Below are 20,855 nucleotides of genomic sequence, written 5' to 3'. Positions count from 1 at the left end.
CCCTCAGTCATTCCATGGCTCACCCGCTCCTACTCCATTCCCTGGGAGAGCCTTCCCTGGCTCCTGTCTGAGAGTCCACAGCCACCCTACTCTGTCCTGTCACTCAATCCCCTTCCCTACTTCACTGTCTCTCCTAGTACTCATCATGCTGCTGATTGAGTGTCCACCCACCAGAACGTGAGCTCTGTGATGGCAGAGACTGGGATCACCACCAAACAGCTGGCCCTTGCCCAGTGCCATGTGCCCACAGTGGACATTCAGTACGCAGTGGTCCAGTGACTGTGAAAATTAGTGCAGAAAGGTATGAAACACCAAGTACCTTGCCTGGCCCTCAGGAAGCATCAGCTCTTTTTCTCTGGTGATCAAGTATCCAACTTCAGCTGCTTAGAGCACTGTCAAGTAAAAGATGCCAGGAAGAAAGAATCCAAAACTAAAATCAATAAGCAAGCTGTTTTCAACCCAATGTAAGGCTCTACTTTGAAAGCCGGGCTAGCCCTGAGAGTCCTCCATCTGTGAGAGTACTCAAGTAAAGAGGCTGTGCTTCATGACTGGTGCTGTAGAACACATTCCTGCTTACCTCTCAGAGATCATCAGGGTCCCATGGGGGGCTCTACCCAGCAGGATCCCAGCAGGAAGTCAACGGTTCACCCAGATTGGGTAACATTCCTATGAGAAATTAATAAAGAACTATTTACAAAGGCATCCGCGGTTTAGCTGTTAACTGATCATAGGTTAAAGGTTCGAGTTCACTTACAGATAACTTGGAAGAAAGATCTGGCTATCTATTTTTGAAAATTCAGCCACTGAAAATGCTATGGAATTGTTTATTCTTACACACATGGAGTTGCGGAGTCAAAGGAGATGCAACAGCAACTGGTTGATGGATTAATTGGAGCAGGAGTTCAGATAACAAGGGATGGTGCAGAGTCCTGGAGCTGGTGACCAGGAGCGTCATTCCCATCCCTAGTGGTATCAGAAGTGGAGACAGTAGTCTGAAGAACATTCCTCCACAATCCAACCCAGGAGACATGGCCTCCCAAAGTGACACCCAACAACCCCCAGTGACCCAGCCTGACTCTCCTGTCACACCATGCCAGTGTCCTGTGCCACCACTAACTGGACCCAACCAGAAGCCAGAGGTCAAAGGAACCCATCCATACAGCTGATATTAGTCAAACTCTCAGGGCAGCGAACACAGTGGAGAAAGATGGGGGAGAGGGGGTATACAGCAGTTACTCTTTGTACAGGGCCTGTGATGCATTAAACTGTGTCTCCTGAAAATGTATGCTTAAGTCCTGACCCCTGGGATCTGCAAACATGACCTTGTTTGGAAATAGGTATTTGAAGATGTCAACAGTTAATATGAGCTCATACCCAAGTAGGGTTGGTCCCCATCCTGTATGAGTTGTCGTGTGCCATCGAGTTGGTTCCCACTCATAGTGCCCCTCTATAGAGTTTCCAAGAGCAACTGGTGTGTTTGAACTACCAACCTTGTGGTTAGCAGTTCACTGCTTATCCTACAACGTCACACCAGGGCCCAGTTCCATTTGAGTGGTATTCCATAAAAGTGAAGAAGAGACACAGAAAAACAGAAGACAAGGCCCATCTGAAGACAGATTAAGTTAACTGCAGCTGTCTGGGGCTACTAGAAGCCAGGAGACACATGAGACTTAAGAAAGAACATGGTTCTACAGACACTCTGGAGTTGGATCTCTAACCTCCCAAAACAATAAATATCTCTTCTTAGAAGCTACCCAGTTTGTGGTACTTTGTACGGCAGCCGTTGGAAACTCAGATGCCTACTGGGTCCTTCCCACACTGTGAGACATTCCTCCTATGACTAGTGTATCTCCCACCGTCTTCTCTCAAGCTATCTGTGGACACAGTTAACATACTTGGCTGCTAACCAAAAAGTTGGAAGTTAGCATCCACCCAGAAGTTCCTCCGAAGAAAGGCCTGGTGATCTACTTAGAAAAAAAAAAATCAGCCACTGAGAAGACTCTGGAGCACAGCTCCCTTCTGACACATGAGGTCACCATGAGTCAGAGTAGACTTGACAACAATTGGTTAATATAGTCACTGTTATAAAGTCTATTTTCTTTAATACAAGACGGTTTTATATCAATACACATTCCGCCTTAGCCTAGACATTTCAGGGAATTCCTCCGACATTTCAGGGAAGCTTCCTTTCTGACTTCTCTCTGGTGTTTATTTCCTCGGCATGTTTCCTATAATTTGCAAAGATTAAAGATTTAAGCTCCTTTTGTTGCAATGTTCTTCCCCTGCCCCATTATGCATTCTGCCCACCGCTCCCTGTCTCCTCCTTCTCAACTCCCAAATCCTTTCTGCACATACAGAAAATGCCCCACAGGTAGGCCTCAACTGTGCTGTGGCAGGTGCTTCTGCAAAGGGCTCTGGGCTTTGGCGTCTGCAGATTGAACTCTGCTTTATGATTCACTTCCTGATTCAACATTCTCGTTTCATGGTAAGTTGTCTGTCCAATTAACACTGGCTCCCAACACCATGTGTAGCAGCATCCCATTTCTCTGTGTTCCATCTCTCTCCGGAACTTTGAATCCTGGTGTTCACAATGTGTGAACAAATCCTTCACTGTGCTGGGAACTGGGTGTTGAGTCATTTGGTGCTGAAAGGAATATGAGGCTGGTTATAATTCTGTCCAGCACCATCAGGGTGATTGTCAGGGCCAGCTCCTTTGCTCAGAAGGGTCACAATGCTTGGTTTCTTCTCTGTTGTCTCTCTATCTAGACATTTTTAAATAAGGGTCTTGCCTTTTGATTTTGCACTGTTGTTGTTCATAGTGGCTGTCAAGTTGATGCTGACTTGTGGAGACCCGATGTGTGTAGAGAAGCATTGCTCCCGCGGGTTGCCAAGGCTGTGACCTTTCAGAAGTAGATCAGGCCTGTCTGCCACCAACCTTTCAGCTCGTAGTTGAGCGCTTCACTGTTTCTGCCACGCATTCTGCCCTGGGACTGCACTTTAGGTCAGCCACCTCAGTTGTTGTTACTGCTCTAGTTTCATGTTCTGATTCATTCCCTGTGTCTCAGGGGATGAGAGCCCAGCCTACCTGAGAGTGGGGAGAAAGCCCGGGACTGGTGTTTGTCAGCGCTAGCCAGAATCCTTTGGCCAGTCAGATGTCAGGGACAGCAGTCACGGCAAAGGATATTTCTAGCACTCAACAAACATTTCTTGCACTTGGCTCTGTTTCAGGCACTGGAAATGGCATTTCCTTTCTTTACTGTCCATTCAGAATCCCAGAACTCACACTAACAAACCACAACTCTAGTGGGTCCCAAATTAGAAGTCGGTGAACCTGGCTTTTAGCCCCTGTCCTGTTCTGATTTGCTGTATGACGTGGGGCAAATCATTTTACCCACCTGAATGATTGCAGTTCCCCGAATGTGCTTGGTCTCAGATAACCGGTATCAGAATCCCTGGAAATGCAAATTCCATGTCTCCATTCCAGAGGCACCAAATCAGAATTTCTGGGGTGGATCCCAGGAATCGTCATTTTATAAAGCTCTGTGTTAATTGCTGTTGTTGGTGTCATCAAGTCTATTCCAGCTCTTAGTAACTCATGTGACAGAAAAGAACTGCCCCATAGGGTTTCCTAGGCTGTAAATTTACCAAAGCGACTAGCCAGATCCTTCTCCCAAGGAACCACTGGGTGTGTTCAAACCACCAACCTTTATGTTAGCAACCAATTGCTTAAATGTTGCATCAGTAGGGCCCCTTATAAAATGTTGTTATTGTAGTTCTGACTCATAGCGACCCTGTATAAGTTTCCAAAGAGCGACCAACTTTCCGGTTAGGTGTCCTGTGCTTATTCTACAGCGCCCACACCAGGACTCCATAAAGCTCGGTAGGTGGTTTTAATACACATTCTACTTTGGGGCCTGTAAGGTAGGTGGTTTGAGGCCTACTTTGATCTGACAGTCTGTGTTTGATCATTTCAGTCCTAAATTGGGTCTGCATACTTGCGTGGACAATGTGCCATACGAAGAAAGCGTAGGAGAACCAAGAGGGCCATGAGGATGGAGACAGCAGGGGGGCTGTGGTTCATGAGCAACTCAGAGAATAATCCACAGAGGGAAGATAACAAGGATAGTTTCAGTAAGAAATAAAATGAACTTCTTCCTGGAGACGTGGGAAATGATGCTGTATGGGAAACACCTCTGGATGGAGCTGGGAACAGCGTCCATGGCTGGATGTGGATGTGGATGTGGATGTGCGTGGGGCTGCTGCCCGGGAGACCACAGGAGGACCGGCTTAGGCACATGAGAAGGTGGAGCCATCGTTCTATGAGGTCTGGGCTCTGCTCACAGCTGCTGTCTGTTCTAGAGCTGCACTGTCCAGAACGGTCACCAACTAGCCACATTTAAACTTAAATCTTAAAATGGACCTTTCAATTTCAATTTAATTCATTATGTTGTTGTTGTTGTTAAGTGCCGTCGAGTAGGTTCTAACCCATAGCGACCCTGTATAGGGTTTCCGAGGAGCAGCTGGTGAGCTTGAACCACCGACCTTGTAGTTCAAACAGCTTTGCAGTCTGGTGCATTAACCCATAATGCCACAATAGTTACATAAAATTAAAATGTCAGCTTCTCAAGTTGTGGTGGTCACGCTTCACGTGCTCAATAGCCACCAGTGGACAACATGAGTTACAGAAGCTCTCCTTCATCATAGAATGTTCCAGGAGTCCCTAGGTGGAACAGGTGGTTAAGCGCTCTGCTGAAAGGTTGGATGGAGGTTCAAGTCCACTCAGAGACTCCTCAGAAGAAAGGCTTGGAGGTAATGCTTCTGAAAAATCAGCCTTTGAAAATGCTATGGAGTACCATTCTACTCTGCATACCTTGGGCGGTCCTGAGTCGGAAGGGACTTGGTGGTAACTGGTAGAATGTTCCATTAAGCAGTACTGTTCTAAAGAGAGCAGATACCTTCTCCTGGTGCCATCCATTTGTAAAGCGATGAGGTGACTGCAGGGTTGTAATCTGCCACAGTTACCTCTGCCCCAGGAGTGAAGTTCTAGTCTCCTTCTGAGTCCTAGTCCCATCTGATTAGCCTAGCCTTAGGAAGCTTTTGAGGACTGCTGGTGGCACAGTGGGCTAGGTATTGGGCTGCTAACCCCAAGGTCAGTGGTTCAAACCCACCAGCCACTTCATAGGAGAAAGATGAGCTGTTGGCTCCTGTGAAGACTTACTGTCTCAGAAACCCTATGGAGCAGTTCTGCTCTGTCCTATCGGGTCCCTAGAAGTTGGAATCCATTTAATGGTGGTGGGTTGGGTTTTGTTTTGTTTGGGACAGTTCTCATACATTTAGGCATGCTGACCCATCTGCTTTCCCTGTTACTGGCAAAGTTTCAGCAGAAAAGTTTCCTTTTTCACTTCTCCCCATTAAGCCACAGGTCACCTTCCTTAGAGCCTGTCTTACTGGCTATAAGGTTCCTTAAGCTGGGTTATATAGTAGGTGCACAGCTTCAATGAGCTCTGGGAAACAAGTCTTGGCATCTCTCCCAACCCCTCCCATGGCTCACTGAGCATGCTTTCAGTTCATCCAAGCACAGGCAACTCTGTAATCCCCACATCACTTCCTCCGAGTCTGCTCTCCCGGCTCCTCGCCCTCTCCTCAACCCTCTCTGGCTGAAAGCCTTCCCTCCCTAGCTCTGTATTCCTGCCGAGGGCTCCCTCTCCTGCCACCCTCCTCCCTGATCTAAAATCCTTCTTTAGGACCTACCTGTGGGCCAGGCTCTGGGTTAAGCAGCAGGGAGCGGGGGAGGAGTAGTTGTTTAGGAAGCACTGATTTCTGCTGGTGGTGATGGGAAATTTGGAAGCGGGTACCCGTCACGGTTGCACATCATCATCAGTGTAACTGATGTTACTAAATTGTGCACGTGAAAAGTGTTAAATTGTCAAATGTGTTACCAGGGGTTTCAAAAAGCCCTTGGGAAATGGAGTTAAAAGATAAGGGGATTTTTCCCACAAACTTTTTGAAGTCCCTTCATATATGTCTTTTTACAACAATGCAAAAGAGATGATATCAATGATGTCACTGAGTGGCACACCTAAAAAACTGTGGAATTGACAAAAGCTGTATTCTACGTATTTTTTACAACAATAAAAAGAATGAGGAAATGGTCTTTTTCTCAAGGAACTCACCATCTACAGGAGAAAGAGACAGGTCCCAACCATAAACATACAGAGAAGTGTGTATTGGATTTGAGCAGGGTACTCTGGGTACATAGATGGTAGAACAATTGATCCTGCTGGAGGAAAGAGGGATGTGTGGGAAACTCCCTACCCAGGATTCCTGTTTGAAGCAAAAGGTCTCTTTTGGTTGAAACCCTGTGTCAGCCACTGGTTTCTTTGTCTACTTTAGAAATAATCCTCACCGGTTTATTCCCATATACCCTCTGGCCTTGGCACTCTCACCCAGCTCCTGCCCACTGAGCCAATAGCCACCAAGCCCTCCCTGAGTCCTGCCCACCTTCATGCTTGTCCCAGCCCCTCCTTCCCAGCTCAGTGCTGACACATCTCTCCTCCTCCCTGAACAGCTGACCCCTTTCTTCCCATCCCCACCCCAGAGCCCTCCGCACTCCTCCTCTACCCATGTTCTCTCCGACCACATTCCTTTAGAACATTCCTTAATGTGGACTTCAGATTGGCTTGCCCATTACTAAGTGAATGAGATTTGATTCCAAATCCCTCACTAATTCATTCATTAGGCATTTCCTGAGCACCTGCTATAAGTCTGGTCCTGTGCAGGCCTTAAAGGTCAAAAGGAAAGTTCTTGGGCTCAATATTCTCCAGCCTAGTGTAAGGGACAATTCAATAAAGAATGACCAGACAGAGCAGGGCGGCAGAACACCATCAGGCATCTAGAGAGGATATAACAGAGCAAGAGAAGGTGTTGCTTTGGGTGGGACTAGGAACTGAGTCTTTCTTAATGAGTAAAGAGACAGTCAGATGGACAAGGCGAAAAGGCATTGCAGGCAGAAAAAGATGCAGGGGCAGGTTAAGGGGCCAGGGAGGGAATCACACAGATCTGCATATTGGAAAGTATTCTGTAGGCTGTTTGGTGGGTGGGGTGGCGTTGGACAGGATGAGACAGGGAGGGAGACCCAGGAAAGGCTGATGCAATTCTAAAGGTGCATTCTCTACCAAAGTAAGGCACTAATGTATAAAAGAACCAAGCTCTCCCATCCTGTCACCCTCCGCCAGCCCTGCCACCTCCCAGTACTAAGGCTCCATCTTCCAGCCAAAGACAAAGAAGATGTGTCTCTGCTTGTCACTCCACTCCTGCACCTCCAAGAGGCGAGCATCCTGGTGGTCAGGCAGACCTCTGTTTTGATTCTTTGTCCCACATTATCACATAGTCTTCCTCCTGATGGTACTCTGGGTACACAGATGGTAGGACAATTGATTCTGCTGGAGAAAAGACAAAGTAATAAAGTAATAAAGACAACGGAGTAGATAACAGATAAGATTACTGTCCACGGAGCAGGGCCTGGACTTTCAAGAGGATGGAGAGAACTAAACAAAGGCCCAGGGCTGGAAGAGGACAAGGAACTTTAGTAAATGGTGGGATGGAAAGAAAGAGCAAGCAGAAAAGACAAGACAGAACTTGGAAAGCCTTCCCTTTCACCCTAAGGACAGTGTGTGCAAATTTCCATTTTTCCATGAACTTTTTGAGCTCCCTCATATATTCCAGAAAAATAAGAGCTGAATAGTATCCAAATAGACATAGAAGAGTGCTCCACAAAGTTCATGGAAAAATGGAAATTTCCACACACTTATTAAAGTCCCTGTGTATGCACATCCAGCATAATTCATAATAGCAGAAAGATGGAAACAACCTAAGTGCCTATCAACATATGAATGGCTAAACAAACTGCGGTATATACATACAATGGAATACTGGGACTCCTGATGGGACCCTGTTGGATAAGCACCAAACTGCTAACTGCAAGTACTCAATGTTAAAGATCAATGATGAATCAGTGAAATAATCTCACAACATGGATGAATCTGGAGGACATTGTGCTGAATAAAATAAGTCAATCACAAAAAGACAAATATAGTATGAAACCACTATTATAAAATGTCAAAAATAGGAAGCAACATTCTTTAATGGTTACCAGAGGTAGGATGTGGAGGAAGGAGAATCACTTACATGTTTATTCTGTGAAGGGTAAAAACACTATACAATATGAGGAAAGTCAGCACAGTGTAGCCAAGGCAAAGGAAGACACTGAGAGGTATGCAAGAACCACAGTAATTCTCTAACAGACACAATTCTTCAATAGTAATACATATATTGTTGTTATGTACCATGGAGTCAGTTCCAACTCACAGCAACCCTGTATAGGGTATCTGAGGAGCAGATGGTGGGTTTGAACTGCCACCTTGTGGTCCAGTACTTATCCTTCACCAGGATTCCATATATATGTCACATGGGGGACACAGTTATCAAAACGATTTAGACATCAGGACTGTACCACTGGACTAGAAGGATAAGAACCAGAGTCTCAGGAGGCATCTAGGTCAGTTGACAAAACACAATTCATAAAGGTAATTTTCTATATGCTAGTCTATGAGTGGTATCTAGGGTCTTAAAAGCTTAAGAGTGGTCATCTAAGAAGCAGGTATTGGTCTCTTCCCTCCTGGAGCAAAGGATGATGAAGACATTTAAAATGAAATTTCAAGGAAGCAATTAGTTTAAAGTACTAATGGCTCACATGAATTGTAAACTGTAATCCTGTAATCTGAGACCTGAAGAACTAGATGGTGCCCAGCTACCACAATCTACCACTGTGCCCAAGAGCACAATAAAAGGTCCTGGTTAGAATGAGAACAAAATTCACAGTGAAAAGGGATTGGAATGGACAGACTTACTGGTCTGAAAGACACTAGAAGAACCCCTTAGACTATTGCCCTAAGACAACCCTCTAACTTGACCCTGAAAACACTCCTGGAGGCCACCTTTCAGCCAAATAACAGACAAACAACATGAAGCATGTGCCTCTCAGAATAGTCCAATAAGGCAATATTTGTCCAAAACCAATGATGTCCAAAACCAGGGAGGGAGACAAGAAAGCTAACATGAAGCATGCGCTCTTCAGAACAACACCAAAAGGGCAACATTTGTCCAAAACCAAAGATGATATATCAGGGAGGGGGACAAGAAACCAGAAGAAGGGGAATGGAGAAGCTAGTGAGGAAAGAGGGAGAGTGCTGACACACATTTCAGGGATTGCAACAACTCAACAGCACTTAACATCAACAAACCAACGTCGTGGAACAATTTGTGTATGAATTATTGAGTGGAAAGGAGTTTACCATGTAAACTTTCACCTAAAGCACAATAAAATGGCTATTTAAAAAAAAAAAAAAAAAAAAGTCATAGTCTTGTAAACCCTCTGAGCACAGTTCTGCCATGTGTGCCTTGTGGAGCCAACTCAGCAGTCATTAATGTCTTGTCTACCACATGACATTTCTAGGGTCCTTTTGAGCTTTGTCAATCCCAGGACTCCTGAGCATCTCTACCACTGACCCAAACTCTGTCCGACTTTGTTCTTTCAGAGGAGACGACGTTCGAAGCAGGAGTGAAAGTTCAGATTCACAGTCAGTCTGAGCCGCCTTTCATCCAAGAGCTGGGCTTCGGCGTGGCTCCAGGGTTTCAGACCTTCGTGGCCACACAGGAGCAGAGGGTAAGTTCTTCCTATATCTGTGGGCCTCAGCCTACTCTGGCTCCTACAAAGGCTAGAGGAGGAGACCTAGCGGTCCCAGCTCTGGTAGGCTCTGAATCCACCCAGGAGTTTGGGAGCAGGGCTGGCCTTGGTAAAGGACTTATGCTGAAAGCCCTGGCTTGGGTACTTATTTATGTTGACATCTCTCCATGTATGTGTTGCTATTAGCATGTAGATGAAATGAACAGCATTCTTTGAAACGGAGAGTGTAATTTCTTCCCATTGCCCTCAAAGGTTGGAGAGGAGACATGTGTCAATCACCCTGTACCACCTAGTTCTTCTCCTATTCTACTTCTCAGTTCCTCAAATCAAGTGTGAAGGGAAACCCAGCTTTTTTATTATTGTCTCGCTGAGGTTCCAACTTGCCCACAATATTCTGTTACAGTAGCCTTTCTGTATAAGTTCATTTTTTTTTTTTCAATATTGGGGTATAGAGCATTAAAGGAAACTGCTAGTCAGGGTTTGTTATGTTTTGTCACAATCCAAAGTAACCTGTAAAGAGGAACAGGGTGTCGCTCTCCAATAGTGGAGGTTACAGGTGACTTTCTGTCGGTCCCAGATCTAGCACGTACCAAAGAAAGGATGCATCTCAGCCAGTCATGACAGCTGCATCAACTCGGCCAGTCCGTGGAGTGTGGTTGGTACAGCTTCACATCTGACACGGGTTTTACATATCAAAAGGGAGATTCTCCCAAATTAGGGAGAAAGTCTCCATGCATGACTGTGGGAGACATGCAGATGCTGTTTTGTTCTCTTTCCTGGATATTTGTTTTCTGGTGTGCCTAGAATAGAAACTGAAGAGGCTATAACTTTGAGCAAGGTTACTGAAGACTGCTCTCAGAGTGTTCCAGCAAAGAGTTAAGTCAATGAGAAGAGGCACTACTCCAAGGTGTAAGAAAGAGAGAATCCATGAGAAGGGTGGAGGAGTTAGGAAAGATACAAACATGAAACTTGTGAGCTCAACTTCTTTTTAAAATCTTACTGAATGGCGTTGCTCATCTACCACAAACCACAGGTATTTAACCATGGGGCTATAGGATAAGCACTGGACCTCAAGGTCATTTTGAATCTCAAGGTCGGTGGTTCAAACCCACCAGCCATTTCAATGACACTTAACAACAACAACAATAAAAGTGATATTCTGTATAAAGTCTGATAAGAAACCTGTAAGAACTGCATTCTTTACTCTCTCTCCGGGAAAGCATTGATGGTTTATTGTAATGCCTAGGCAATGGCTAAAAGGCACAGATTAACTTTCATAACGGCAAGACAGGAATGGAGCAGTGGCTTTGAGTCAAGGTCAGCAGATACTGGGAGGTTGGTCTGGCTGCTATGAGACCCCCAGAGACTGAGGCAGGCGTGAAGCAGAAGTGTAGTGTCCCAGGGAGACTAAGGTTGGAACCAAGTGTTGCAAACAGAGAAACCCTCCTTGATGCAGACATATGAGCCAACTGTGACTCGTCGTGACCTTTGAGCGGAACGGATGTTGCCCCATACTGCAGCATCCCCACCCTCTCCGGCACTAACCCATCTCACTGAGGGTCTCCCACTCCCTCATAGGTCCTCTACCTCACCTCCAGTGACCGATCCCATCTGACAAAGTGGCCAAGCAAGCGAGTCAGACCATGTTCTCTTGTGATACGTAAGGTTTTCACTAGCTAAATTTTGGAAGTCGGTAGCCAGGCCTTTCTTTCTGGTCTGCCTTAGTGGAAGCTTCCCTGAAACCTGCATGGGTCACTCTGCTGGTATTTGAAATATCAGTGGCATAGCTCCCACTAGCATAGCAACACCCAAGCCATCACAGGATGGCAAACTGACAGACAGACAGTGGGATGCAGACAGTAGAAAGAGGCAAAGTGCAGAGCTAAAGATATGAGTCAGGAAGAGTGAGAGATGGACAAGCAGGTCAGGGAATGGAAATGGATGGGTGGTATGGAGGAGTTCAGAGCCTAAGCGATCACCAATAAAAAACAAATAAACCCACTGCCATCGAGTCTGTTCTGATTGTGGATTCCTAAGGCTAAGAAGGAGCTCTGGTAGCATAGTGGTTACGAATCAGGCTGCAAACCTTAAGGTCAGCAGTTCAAAACTACCAGCTGTTCTGCGGGAGAAAGAGGAGGCTTTCTGCTCCCGTAAAGATTTAAAGCCTCGGAAACCCTGTACAGGGTCACTATGAGTCGGTTCCGACTCCACGGCACATCACTACCACCACCAAGGCTATAAGTCGATATGATAGCAGATGGTCACAACTTCCTCCAGTGAAATATCTGGTGGGTTTGAACTGCCAGTGTTTTAGTTAGCAGTCAAGCACCTTAACCATGGTGCCACCAGGGCTCCTTCTAAGCTGTTGTTGTGTTGTTAAGTCAGTTCCAACTCATAGTGACTCTGTATAGGGTTTCCAAGGAGCAACTGGAGGGTTTGAACCACTGACCTTGTGGTTAGCAGTTCGGTGCTTATCCTACAGCGCCACACCTAAGATATTAGCCTTGGTCAGTATTTGTGTACTCACTTCTGTGTGCTGGGCAGGTAAACCAACCTCCCTTCCCAGGGCCATACGCTGGTCAGGTGCAAAATAAGTATGCAGTGAATTCATTGACTCTTTTGCTATTTGTCTAAGACCAATCTGACTTTGTGGTTTGTTGAAGGTTGAAGGTACCCTACCACCACTATCAAGAATTACTTATTTGTGTTGACATCTCTTTGTATCTACAGTGCAATTAGCAAGATAGAAAGTGCACAATGTTCTTTGAAATCCAAAATGAAACTTCTTCTCACAGATAGGGAAGGTTGGAGAGGAGGAAGATCTGTGTAGGTCACTGCTTTTCATCAGCCTCAGATGTGTTTATTCCTCCTTCACACCCTGGCTCCTCCCTCCTCCCCTTCCCTTCCCCCCGCCCCCATCAAAGATTCTCTGAATAAATTTCTAGGCTGGTTTGGAAGTTGGAGCTGATGACTTCTAAGAACTCTTAAGTCTCAAGGCTCCCCGTTGTGAGCAAGATGTGAAAAGAGAACCTATTCCCAGCTTCAGAGGATACATTTCTTGTTTGCTTTGAAGTATATTCTCAGAAAATCAACCTCATTCATCTCAGTATTACTATGATTATTATAACTAATAATATGATATTTTGTTAAGCATTTTACAGTCTTCAAAGCATTTCCACATCATCTCATTTCATCATTTCATTCATATTAATAGAAAAATACAAAACACATCCCAGAGCTAAATGTAATAATACATTATGTTTACATGTATATAAAAGAGCATATTCATAAGAAATAATAGTTGAAGGAAAATAAGCCAAAATACCCACAGTGGGAAAATTATAAATGATTTATTTTCTTTTCTGGGTTTGTCACATATTTTATAAGTTGGCTTTGCTCTGATTATTCATTCTGCAAATATTTATTGAACACCTATTATGCCAGTGATGGGGGTACAGTGATAAAAGAGACCAAAGTTTTACCAGCTCTGCCCTCACAGAATCCTGGGTTAGATGTTTCATTAATAAAGAAAAAAAAAAAAAAAAAATATATATATATATATATATATATATATATATATATATATATGCCAAGTCAAGTGTGGAGTTCCTGGGTGGTACAAAAGGTTAAGGTGGTCAGCTGTTAACCAGAAGGTAGGAAGTGCAAGTCTACTTAGAGATGCCTCAGAAGGTCTACTCTCATGCACATGGGGTCGCTATGAGTTAGAGTCCACTCAGTGACAAGTGGTTTTGTTAATTGGGAGTGTCCTCCCACACCACGTAGAAGCTCTCATCCTGCCATTAGTTCCAACTTCTCCAGCTGATCCTGATCGTTGACTCTAAGATGCTTTTTTCCCCCCACATTTTATCATTTCTGAGATTGGCATTTCTTTTCCAATCAGTGGTATCTTACAGTTACACTTGGTGCACATAAAACCATGGTGCATCGTATGCTCAATGGGACATCAATGAAACATGGTGGCTCCATTGTTCTCACTCAGGATTCTGCTACTCCAGCTCAAAGTTTAGGGAAACCTTGCAAAACTGTCAGGAGCAGAAGGTCTTCTCCTGGAAAGTTGGTGTGAATCACGCTAAGAAAAGTACCTAAAAGTCCTAAGGAGGACTGGTGGCTAAAAGGAATCGTGCCTCGGATCTCTTTGTAAATATGAAAGTCCTTTTGCATGGGAAAAGTCAAGCTGTTGTTGTTAAGTACTGTGGAGTCAGTTCCGACTCATAGTGACCCTGCACAGGGTTTCCGAGGCTGTAAATCTTTACGGGAGCAGAACGCCTCATCTTTCTCCTGCAGAACAGCGGTAGTTTCAAACTGCCTGCCTTGAGGTTAGAGGCCCGATTTGTAACCACTACACTACCAGAGCTCCTTAAAGTCAACCTACCCATGCATAATTACACACACTTATGTATATTTTATTTTATTTTGTAATCCAAAAGAATGTGCTATTAGGCAATAATTCAAATCAAGAATTGTTTTTGCTTGTTTATTTTTAATCTGCATCTTCCCTAAATCCAATTAACCAAGGTATGTCCCTGCTCATGGGCCAACTTGAGACAAACACAAATGGATAACCTGAGAAATGCCTTACCATCTGACTCTGTGGCTGTAGTAGCCCCTGCCCAGTCCCACGGCCACCCTCAGAGACAGGCAGAAACAGAACCCTGGAGTGGCAGAACAATAATAAATTACTATAAATCAAGCGTGTACTACCTGTCAGGCATTGATCTACAAAGATGCCTGGTGTGCATTACCTCATTTAAACCCCAGGACAACCCCGCAAGGGAGGTATTGTTATCTCCACTTTCCAGATGACGAAACTGCACAGTCAAGTAACTTGCTCAAGGTCACAGAGCTCGGGGACCAGCAGGACTCAGCTTTGAGCCCAAATCTGTCAGGTTCGTAAGCACGCATGGCTATCTCTGAAGAGAATGCATACAAGAAGTCCAGGGAAGGATTTGCTGGTGGATATTTCCCATCTGAATCCCCAGTAGCTGTGTGGTGCAAACCATTAAGTGCTTGGCTACTAGCAGAAAGGTTGGCAATTCAAACCCACCCAAAGACACCTGCTGTTGTTGAGTGCCGTCGAGTCAGTTCTGACCCATAGCAACCCTCTATAGGGTTTCTGAGGAGCAGCTGGTAAGCTTGAATTGCCAACCTTGCAGTTCAAACAGCTTTGCAGTCTGGTGCATTAACCCACAGCACCACACCAGGACTCCCAAAGGCACCTAGGAAGATAGATTTGGCAACATGCTTCTGAAAGATCACTGCCGTGAAAGCCCTGGGGAGCAGTTCTACTCTGCACACGTGGAAGTGCCATGAGCTGGGATCTGCTCAACAGGAATAACAGGAACCATAAGCCCAAAGACACAAGGCCACCTGACACTGTAGAGAGAGGACCAGCCTAGAGCCTGGAAGCCTGCATTCTAGTCCTGAGTATGCCATGGGTCTTTGGACAGGTTGCTGCCCTGCCTGGGTCTGTTTCTCCATCTGTTGAATGAGAGGATTAGATTTGATGGTCTCAAAGGACCTCTAGCATTACCAGCCTAGGAGTATTCACTCAAGGACACAGGTATCACCTGCTCCATTCTATCAGCTGCTAGCTCCCTCCTTCATGCCAACTGACTTGGGATGCTGTTAAGGTCAAATAAAACAAAGGTATGTGAGTCAACTTCCCTTCTCCAAGCTCTGGTTGGCTTGGATATTGGACATCCAAGCTGCTCGTAAGAAACAGAGCTGGGTGGATACAAATCCTAAAATGTTAGAAGCAAGAGAGGCTCTTGGACACCCTTCTTTGGTGGTTGCTCTTTCTCACCCCATGCATGGAGTGGTCATATTTCTACCTGACTCCAAGTGCTTACATCTCAGGGCTTTCTAGATTTGCAAAAAAGAAAATCCAAACCCCTTCGAATGGTCTTCAAGGCGCTCTTCAGCCTGACCCCTGCCCACCTCTCCAGCCTTATCATCTACCTGTGATTGACCAGCATGTACCTGACATTCCAGTGATGGGAACCCACACACTAAACACCCTCTGCTCTTTGATACCTACCAGCCGCCATCCATTTACACCCATGGATCCCTCTGCCTAGAATCCCTTCCTTGACTTTGTTATTGGGAAAGAGTCTATTCATCAAGACAGTGCTCAAAGGTCATAGTCTTGAAGGCCTCCCTGACCTATCTGGCCACTCCTCAGGGAGGAGTTAGCAGTCTTCTGTTTGCTCAGACAATGCTTTACACATTTATACATTCCTTTCTTCCTTCAGCAAATAGCCATTAAGCACCTACTGAGCTGGAGAAATTAAGATAAGCATGTCCTCTGCTTTGGAATGCTTGCAGAACGATTTTTTTCCCCCTTAGCATTTTTTGGTCTAAGAAATACAAAACTCTCATTGTGAGATGGCTTGCTTCCCCTTATAAATCATTACACCTACTCTATGACGTGCCTCCACTAGTCCTCATTGCTTCACTGTAGACTGGAAGCTCTCTGAGGGTAAGGATAGTGTCTTTCTGATTCTATATCACTACTGCTTTGCATAATGCCTAGTACAGATATGGACTCAATAAATGTGAAATGTTGAAAGAATGAAGGAATGCCAATGCTACATTCTTCTACTTTCCTTACCTTCTCCCACCTACCCCTGCCAAAATTCCCATTAAAATCTGCCCCAAGTGACCTCTTTCTCCCTGAGGCTGCTAGGCCAGGCTGTAATTAATATATGATGATATTTCAGGCCCCTGATCAAATCTAATTAAATTAAAAATTCATGGAAAGGGTCAAGGCTAGATACAGATTGGAAGCTATCTGAGTAGATGAGCGTGAATGGGAAGATCAGGACAGAACTCTGAAACTGGGAGAGAATCGAATGAATGAGTGAATATTTGTTAAAGTGCAAAGCCTGAGCATTTATGTGGTAGGATGACAACACCAAGCTATCTTCAACATCGATGTCACTAGTCAGACTCTCTCCCTGATGTAAGGTGACCACTAATCTTCAGGAACTCCATCATGATTGGATATCAGAGGCCTCGTCATCTCCCACCCTTACCTCAAAGAGCCTAGTAACCATTCTTGTTTTCTAAGTGTTTCTCCATATATTTATCAAATATTTATTCCATCACCTTGCCTGTAATTCTTGGAAGGATTGAGACTGAATCAGGAGTTGCTGAGTAGCTGGTAGGTCACCAGCCCCATTGTTCAGGCAATGTCTTGGAAAACATAGCCTTTGGTTTAAAGTAAAGGATCTCAGAAATGCCTTGGGAACCAGGATGGGAACTCAATGCCCAGAGATACCTCGTTCTTATCACGAACCCCTTCCACTACCAGTTTGCAACCATTAGGAATGAGAAGGGTTTTCATTCCATAATTTAGATTCTACATTGGTTCCTCACTACCCCACATAGGCTATTTCCAAATTGTAATGAGGATACTGATAGTCACACCACACCCTGCATCGAGGACCTGCCCACTGGCCAACTGGAGGTTATAAATTAAACACAAATGCCCAGGCACTGCTGTCCTCAACTAGGTCATTATCAGGATGTCTGAGCCCAGTCAGAACCTACAGAAGCCTAAACCTTTGCCTTTGGCATAGATTGACCGTATGTCCAGTACTTGAAGGGAATCCCACCACAGCCCACAATGAAAAACAGTATCCCCGACCTTCTACCCCCAATTCAAAGACCCTACTTGAAAGTACTAACCTACTTTCGACAGCTGTTTTCAAGTTTCCAAATACATACAACTTCCTAAGTCTTTCAGAAGAGAAGACTCATTTGTCAATCTGACAGCCAAATCCATAGTCCTTAATATCTGTGTTTCATGGGCTCCGTTAGAAAGGGAGATTTGCCCAGTTGTTGTTTTTTCGAGACAGGGAGAGAATTTATTATACATGCCTTCAGTGACTTCCAAACGGCCAGAACTCGAGCCACATAAATATGGCAGCATCCAGTTCCACTCCAATGGAGCACGAGGAAGGTACCAGGATGCCAAACAGACTGCTGTGTGGCCATTCCATCCAATAAACAGGGTACATTGTTTCCTATAAATAAACTAAAAATGATAATCGATTCCACATCTACTAGCTTAGCTACTTAATCACTTGTCACTACTTAGCCCCTAAAGTAGAAATCTCTTCAGATGGCCAGATGGTTTTGCCAATAGTCAGATTTTCATTTTTTTTTTTTTTCTTCTTCCCTACACAGCAAGAACTGTTTTTCTCAAGGTGGAAGCAATGGCAAGGGAAAGAGAAAGGAATGAGAAAGATTTTGAAAGGAACTTTGATTGGCCAGCATGAACTTTGATTGACCAGCATAAGGTAGTGGTCCATCAGGTGATGCCTGCCGAACTCTTCCCCTGGAAGTCCCATGGGCTTCTCGTATTAGCTGTCTAAACAGCTAAAATCTCTTCCCCTAGAGTCCCCACCTCTATAAGTGGCTTGAATACAAATCACCATTCACCAAATGTGTGACCTTGTGCCTTGCTTTCTTCATCTATAATCTGGGCGTGATGATGGCCCAGGCGTCAGAGGGTAATCGGAATGCTAAGTGTGTGAATGCATGTACCGCTTTACACAACAGTTCTCAGTAAATGAACACTAAATGGTAACTGTTATTGAATCCTGGTTTGGCTCTGAAGAATCAGCATTGGACTGCTAACCACAAGGTTGGCAGTTCAAACACACCAGCTGTTCCTTGGGAACCCTATACAGGGTCACTATGAGTCAGAACTGACTCAATGGCACACAGCAACAGTTTTCTCCTACCCCAGTCACTCCTTCGTAATCCTTCACCTGAAAAAGACCAATCGTTGCTTCCTGCTGCCAATCTTGTCCCTCTCCAATGCATTGTCTTTGTGAACAGAATCTTTCTAAAAGACAAAGGTGAGCATCTCCATCCCTCAATACCCACAGGATGAAGTCCAGGGATTTATCTCCTCATGTTCCTTTGTGCTCTGGCCCCTGCCTATCTTTTCATCAGCATCATTTTCTACAGCCCTGGCCGCCCATGAAAGGCCTGGTCAGTTACACAAACTGAGCATCATGTGTTTCCGTCTTGTTCCTTCTCTCTCCCTCTGCCAGCATCATTCTCATTTTGACTAACTTGCATTTGTGTTTTGAGATTCAGCTCACAGATTACTTCCTGCAGTAGGCCATCCTTGGCAACCCTAGGATATTTCTGTGTGACTCTCTAGTACAAAATGTATACATTATATCCACCACCATCACTACCGCCACCCGATTGGGAACTCTTTGATAGCACTCTATTTTATTTGTGGTCTTCACATCTCAGTATTTTCATAGTGCTTGACTTAGAGAAGGGACTTGATACATTTCATTGAATAGAACAAATGAATGAATGAGAGAGCAAGGCTACTTTATCATGCCATGCCCCACTTGATACCCATTCATGTTTTCTCAATCCCATATCCTGGCTTCAGCTGTCACCTTTCCCAGTGGTTAGATCCCACCATTCTCCAGAAACATCTTGAGCCTTCCAGCCCAACTCCTTGATGGTTTCATACCGACTCAGTCATTATTTGAACATCTACTATGTGCCAAACACTGTGTTAAGCATGAGGAATACAACGATGAACAAGGTCAGCCTGGTTCTGCTGAGCATTTAGTCTAGTAGGAGAGACAATCAATCAATTATAGATCAAGAGCTGTATTTACCTGTGTAGTATGCCCACCAGCATACTGGAAATTTCTTATGGAAAAAGATTTCGTCATACAACTCTTGAATGGAAGGATGGACGGATGGGATTTTATAGGATGATTTCTGAGGGCTAATGTCAATAATTTACAGCCCATTTAAGTTCTGCTTAGCATTCAGACATGATGTAACTGCCTCAAAGACTCTTTAACACTCAGCTCTGGAAAAAAAGAACAAGTCCCTTTATTGAGTGCATGGGGACAGGGAGGGGAGAATGTGCCTGAAATGGCACATTCTCTAACCACCAGGGCAGGCCCATTCTGGGCCAAAAGTCTAGACTTTCTGGGATACCTGCCCTCACTAGCTTTCATCAGGGCAGAACCAAATCCTCATGGACTCCTTTCCACTGTGTGTTACAAAGTCAATCCCAAAAGGACAACTATTGTATGAGATTACTGTTGTAAAAAGTTAAGAAAAAGTTTTCTTGCTGAAAGTGACATTCTATAATGGCTACCTGGGGTAAGAGGGAAGGGAAAGTTACTCACTAGATAGACATTAACTTAGGAGATGAGGATGATCATATATAACAAAAGGGAGGTTGGTACAGGAAAGATGAAGGTGGCGGGAGACACAGGAAGGAGTGCAAGAGGGAAATGCTGACAAGTTGGTACATGGAGGGGATTGCAATCATTGTAATGAAATGAAATGTGTGATTTGTTGGATGTAGGACTGATAATCTGCTCTGTAAACCTTCACACAATTCACACTAAAAAGTTATTTTAAAAAAGGACCCCAAGAGTGATTAACTTTTCAGCCTAAGAGTGTAGGTCCCTGAGACCATCAAGGGAGAAGAGCAGAGTGCAGGACCCTACCCAGAGAAGCAGTGATGCCTGAGATAGAGGCAGAGACGATGACATGGAGAGATGGAGCAGCTGGGGCCTTTAGACCCAGAGAGGGAGAGGGGCTGTGTGCTGACGACCATGGGGCAGGCTTGCAGGGTATACCCTTTGGTTGGTTGAGGATGCATGGAAGGGATTGTAACCATAGCAATGAAACGATATACGATAGGATGAATGTAAAACTAATGTTCTCCCATGTAAACTATCACATAATTCACAATAAAACATTAAAAAAAAAAGAACCCCAAACCAAACCAGTGGCCACTGAGTTGATTCCAACTCATGGAGATCCCACATGCTTCAGAGCGGAACAGAAAGCTTCCCAGGGCTTTCATGACTGACTTTTTGGAAGCAGATCACCAGGACTTTATTCTGATGCACCTCTGGGTGGGTTTGACCACTTCCATTTGAGTGTTTTCAATAGCCTCATATGGATGTGAAAGCTGGACAGTCAATAAAGAGGATCGTAGAAGAATTGATGCCTTTGAGTTGTGGTGTTGGAGGAGAATACTGAGGGTGCCATGGACTGCCAAAAGAACCAATAGATCTGT

The 20,855-nt window shown here is 44.8% G+C and overlaps 1 protein-coding gene across 1 annotated transcript in view; it reads left to right on the top strand.

Annotated features, from left to right (window-relative positions):
- Positions 1-20,855, top strand: part of ASIC2 (acid-sensing (proton-gated) ion channel 2) — a 349,916-nt gene that overhangs the window by 259,248 nt on the left and 69,813 nt on the right. The window contains exon 3 of the mRNA XM_006832315.1: positions 9,597-9,724. Within this exon, the coding sequence (XP_006832378.1) occupies positions 9,597-9,724 (128 nt within the window). The remainder of the gene's footprint in view (positions 1-9,596; positions 9,725-20,855) is intronic.

Source organism: Chrysochloris asiatica, unplaced genomic scaffold (genome assembly GCF_000296735.1).
Source record: "Chrysochloris asiatica unplaced genomic scaffold, ChrAsi1.0 scaffold00007, whole genome shotgun sequence".
NCBI classification, from domain to species: domain Eukaryota; kingdom Metazoa; phylum Chordata; class Mammalia; order Afrosoricida; family Chrysochloridae; genus Chrysochloris; species Chrysochloris asiatica.
Note: the sequence above shows the minus strand (reverse complement) of the source record. Positions and strands in the feature narration are given on the sequence as shown.